Raw genomic sequence first — 5,000 nt, 5'->3', positions numbered from 1 at the left:
CAACTTTACAGCTCAAATAATACACACGTTTTAACAGAATTAATGCAAGTGCTTTTATAAAATTATAAGCTTCACATTTCTGCCTTTAACCTCGTGTGACCTCGCGTACACATGCATGGATGTTGTATTTTGTGTGTGTGTGTAAATGTGTGTGTGTGTGTGTGTTGTGTGTGTGTGTGTATGTGTATACATGTGTGTTTTGTGTGTGTGTGTGTGTGTGTATATGTGTGTGTGTGGTGTGTGTGTGTGTATACATGTGTGTGAGTGTGTGTATACATGTGTGTGTGTATACGTGTGTGTGTGTGTACGTGTGTGTGTGTGTGTATACGTGTGTGTGTGTGTGTGTGTGTGTATACATGTGTGTGTGTGTGGTGTGTGTATATGTGTGTGTGTGTATACGTGTTTGTGTGTATGTATGTGTGTGTGTGTGTGTGTGTGTGTGTGTGTGTATATATATATGTGCGTATACATGTGTGTGTATACGTGTGTGTGTGTGTGTGTGTATACGTGTGTATGTATGTGTGTGTGTGTGTGTGTGTGTGTATATATATATATGTGTGTGTGTGTGTGTATACATGTGTGTGTGTGTGTATATATACGTGTGTGTGTGTACGTGTGTGTGTGTGTGTATATATACACGTGTGTGTGTGTATACATATGTGTGTATACATGTGTGTGTGTGTGTATACGTGTGTGTGTGTGTGTGTGTGTGTGTGTGTGTGTGTGTGCACACCTGTCCCCAGCATGCAGCAGCATGCAACGGTTGCCACCCATCAACATCTCTCAGGTCAGTTCTGGCTCCACCCTCTAACAGCAGTTCTGCAGCCTGTGCGTAACCGTTCGCTGCGGCGACATGAAGCTGCAGACACAATAAACATCTTTATAACGCTACTTAACAGAAAATATACTTTAATATCTTATCTAGTATTTATTAAAATTATTTTGACTACAATACAACAACTACAATAAATGAGATTTTATGAAGCACTGCTACCAAGAAATAGATCAATATAACCTCGTGCGACGCCACATCCACGTGTGTAGACGTTGTATTTTGGCTTCGCGATACGCAACGCATAGTGTAAAGAAATAAACCCGACTGAATACTGTTCACAAGACTCTAGACTGTCATTTAAAGGGTTAAACTTAAAATACAAACTTTATACATACTTTTATTGGAAGAAAAAAATAAATGTTGCCTCTGGTAATTAAACATCAGTATCATTTTTTCAAGATTCATCCCACAATGCAGCACACTGAAGGTGTATGGAATTTAAGTCATTCACTAAATAGGGAGCATCCTATAGCTCTCTATGCATTCACTCCTAGAATCCAATCAAAAGTTCAGTTTCATTCAGTTCATTTACATTTTTAGGAAAATTATTTGCTCTAGAATTAATTTTTTTTGCTTGTTTACTAGGGGCTACTAGTTATAAATCAAAAAGGGAAAGAAAATGCACACAGCAGTCCCGCTCGGGTCTCAGGAGGATGAAGGAATGTGTGTACCAGTGTAGCTCCCTGTGAGTCGTGTTTGCTGATGTCAGCGCCGTCCTGCAGGATGTTCTGAATATCTTCCAGCATCCTCCTCTCCACCGCCGCTCGTGTCTCATTGATCATCTCCTGCGTGATGCCTGTCATTCACACAATCCCACAATACAGCTGTCAATCAAACAGTTGTCAATCAAATCCTGATCGGTGGAGGTGAGTGTCACAAAAGACTTCAGAAAACATCTTGAGTGACACAGCTCAAGAAGAGATGAAGAGACGATCTCAAGTGAATGAACACAAACATCTGATGACATCATTCAAGGGACACGTGACATTATGGCAGGATCTTGGAGAATCGACTCACCTCGATTGGCCATGGCAGTCTCTATGATGTCGAGCGTGGGGTCATCCTCACAGAGGTCATAGGGCATGTTACCATCAGAGTTCACAGCTAACAGATCAGCACCACTGCGGAGAGACACGATTGCACTTTATTCATGAACACAGAGCCATCGCTTTATATAAAAACACCAAATAATCTCTCTCACACACACTTACTGCTGTATGAGGATCTTGACGAGTCCTGTGTGTCCGCAGGTTGCAGCAGCGTGCAGCGGCGTCCAGAGCTCGTTGTCCTGAGCGTTTACAGTCGCTCCGTGAGCCAGTAAGATCTGCACGATGTCTTCATAGTTATCAATACAACACTGACACACACACGAGAGAGAGAGAGAGAGAGAGAGAGAGATGAGATTACATTGTTTAGCAGTGCTGTACAAGAGATGTGCATTTGCTCATGTTGACAGCTCAAGTTCCTGACAAATACATCCGACAGGGGTGACAAGCTAAACAAATCATCAGAAAAATATGTTTGCAACTATTGATGATGAAATGTTATTCATCATCACAAAAGGGGAGGATCTCAGCTTTCTAACGACACCTAGATTGAGCTTCTAGTCCACTCAGAGGCCGAGATATTCAATGAAATAATGAGGGTGGAGCTTGAACTGAAAATTAGACTGAATGTCTACAATGTTACAGCGCCACCTACATTTCAGATCTGTATATTGTGATGGAATGTGCTAGAGGAAAATGTATCTTTTTCTAGTGCTTGCTGCCATCAAATAAAACTATCTGGAGGGAGACAGGGTGAATAGAACCAGAATTACATGTCTTTGGCATGTTTTCTAGGGTCCCACACCAAGTGTTGTGTTTTTAAGTTGCTCTGTCTAGTTAAAATAGTCTCAAGACCTGTTCAGTTCCATTTAGTTACGTTACATCAAACTGTTAATATCATTTTAATGTCAAATCAATTTTATGTACATCTCATATGCTAACATGTGATGGTATTATATCATATATACAGTGGCAAAAGTATGTGAACCCTTTGGAATTACCTGCATTTATCTATAAATTAAAAATCTGGTTTTAATAATAGTTACAAAAATTAAAACTAGTAACACAAAAATGTATGTATTGTTCTTGTACATGCTGAATATGTCATTCAAACATTCACAGAGTAGGTTGGAAAAAGTAAGTGAACCCCTAGGCTAATGACATCAACAAAAGCTAATTGGAGTTAGGATGAAAATAAGGTGCATTTCAAACTGTTCTGAGACCAGTGCAGACAGACAGCACACTGGAGGTTAAGTCATTCACTAAATAGGGAGCAAGGGAGCATCCTATAGCTCTCTATGCAGTTAAGTGCATTCACTCCTAAAATCTGACCAAAAGTTCAGTTTCAGGCTGCAGATGATGTTTGGATCACTCAACATGTTTGACAGACATGTGACAATGATAATCAATACATAGATTCAGAATTTATAATGTATCATTTTATTTTAACATGGTTGACAGTGATTGGATGATGCTGGACATTACTTTGAATCAGAATTAATTATGATCATTTCTGATGTAATGTCTGTAACGTCTCATAAACATGAATAATCAACACTCCTGCAAACATAATAAACTATTTGATGAATAAATCTGACTTTCTATAACTTGGCACTATTTAAATATTTCACAACATAGCCTCGCCGTCCACATATGAGGACATACATTTTTAGGAAAATGATTTGCTCTAGAATTTATTTATTTATTGCTTGTTTATTAGAGAAACGGAAAATGCACACAGCAGTCCCGCTCTGGTCTCACATTGATTGTGTGTCATTATGGGGTTGTGAAGTGTAGTTTTATATGTGTACATTTGAGTGTGACTGTCTTACAGTGGCAAGAAAAAGTATGTGAACCCTTTGGAATTAGCTGGTTTTCTGCATTAATTGCTCATAAAATGTGATCTCATCTTTATCAAAGTAACAAGACAAACACAATGTGCTTAAGATAACAACACACAAACAATTATAATCTTTCATGTCTTTATTGAACACATCCCATTAAACATTCACTGTGCTGGGGAAAAAGTAAGTGAACCCTTGGATTTAATGACTGGTCGATCCTCTTTTGGCAGCAATAACATCAACTGAGTGTTTCCAGTTCAGAAGGAATTTTGGATCATTCTTCCTTACAGAACTCCTTCAGCTCAGTCATATTCTTAGGATGTCTGGTGTGAACGGCTCTCTCGAGGTCATTCCACAGCTTCTCTAATTATAGACAGTTTGTCTAACTGTGGACAGATGAATATTTAAGCTCTTCAAGATAACTTTGTAAGCCTTTCCAGCTTTATGCAAAGCAACAATTCTTGATCGTAGGTCTTCTGAGATCTCTTGTTTTTTGTGAGGCATGGTCCACGTCAGCAGATGCTTCTTGTGAGTAGCAAACTCAAAATGTTTGAGTGCTTTTTATAAGTCAAAGTAGCTCAAACCCACACCTCCAATCTCGTTTCATTAATTGGATGCCAGGTTTGCCAACTCCTGACTCCATATAAAGCCTCTGAAAGCAAAATATTTCAGCTTTTGGAAGAACTTAATTATTCTCGATGTGATAATGTACAGCAAATATAGGAATGCATTTATTAATGTTAATGAATAGAACAGGATTGTACAGTGATAACAAAATAAAATATAACAAAATGTATATTAAAATGAAGTGAAATGACCCACAGATGTGTTAGAGTTCAAAGCTATTCAAAATAACTAACATGTTTTTTCTACTTTTGAGGAAATGTGGTGTCAGTGTCCACATGTGGACATCATGTTTATCAGCACGCTGACGCACGAAATATGAACAGATTGTTTAAAGCGGCATATCGAATGAAACTAGAGACTCTCCTCTTTACAACCAAATCGGTTTCAATTAAAAAACTTAGAGATATTTCTTACCAGAGGCACTTTTGTTGGCGCTGCGCCCGTAGGAACACTTCACGGAAATCGACGTCATGTTGTTGTGTCACATGACTCGGTGCGTCAGAAGTTTAACCCTTAAATGACAGTGTAGAGTCTTGTGAACAGTATTCAGTCGGTTTTTATTCATTTAAACTATGCGCTGCCTTTAGCAAAGCCAAAATACAACGTCCACGCTTGTGGATGCAGGGGGCACGAGGTTAAGGGTCTCTA

General features: G+C 38.9%; 1 protein-coding gene across 2 annotated transcripts in view; it reads right to left on the bottom strand.

Moving 5' to 3' along the window:
- LOC127445777 (protein phosphatase 1 regulatory inhibitor subunit 16B-like) overlaps positions 1–5,000 on the bottom strand; it is a 78,660-nt gene that overhangs the window by 10,636 nt on the left and 63,024 nt on the right. For both annotated transcript variants that reach the window (XM_051706100.1, XM_051706101.1), the window contains exons 4-7: positions 2,047–2,192; positions 1,853–1,956; positions 1,507–1,631; positions 734–859 (exon numbers count right to left, since the gene is read on the bottom strand). In XM_051706100.1, coding sequence (XP_051562060.1) covers positions 734–859; positions 1,507–1,631; positions 1,853–1,956; positions 2,047–2,192 — 501 coding nt within the window. The remainder of the gene's footprint in view (positions 1–733; positions 860–1,506; positions 1,632–1,852; positions 1,957–2,046; positions 2,193–5,000) is intronic.

Source organism: Myxocyprinus asiaticus, chromosome 9 (genome assembly GCF_019703515.2).
Source record: "Myxocyprinus asiaticus isolate MX2 ecotype Aquarium Trade chromosome 9, UBuf_Myxa_2, whole genome shotgun sequence".
Lineage (NCBI taxonomy): Eukaryota > Metazoa > Chordata > Actinopteri > Cypriniformes > Catostomidae > Myxocyprinus > Myxocyprinus asiaticus.
Note: the sequence above shows the minus strand (reverse complement) of the source record. Positions and strands in the feature narration are given on the sequence as shown.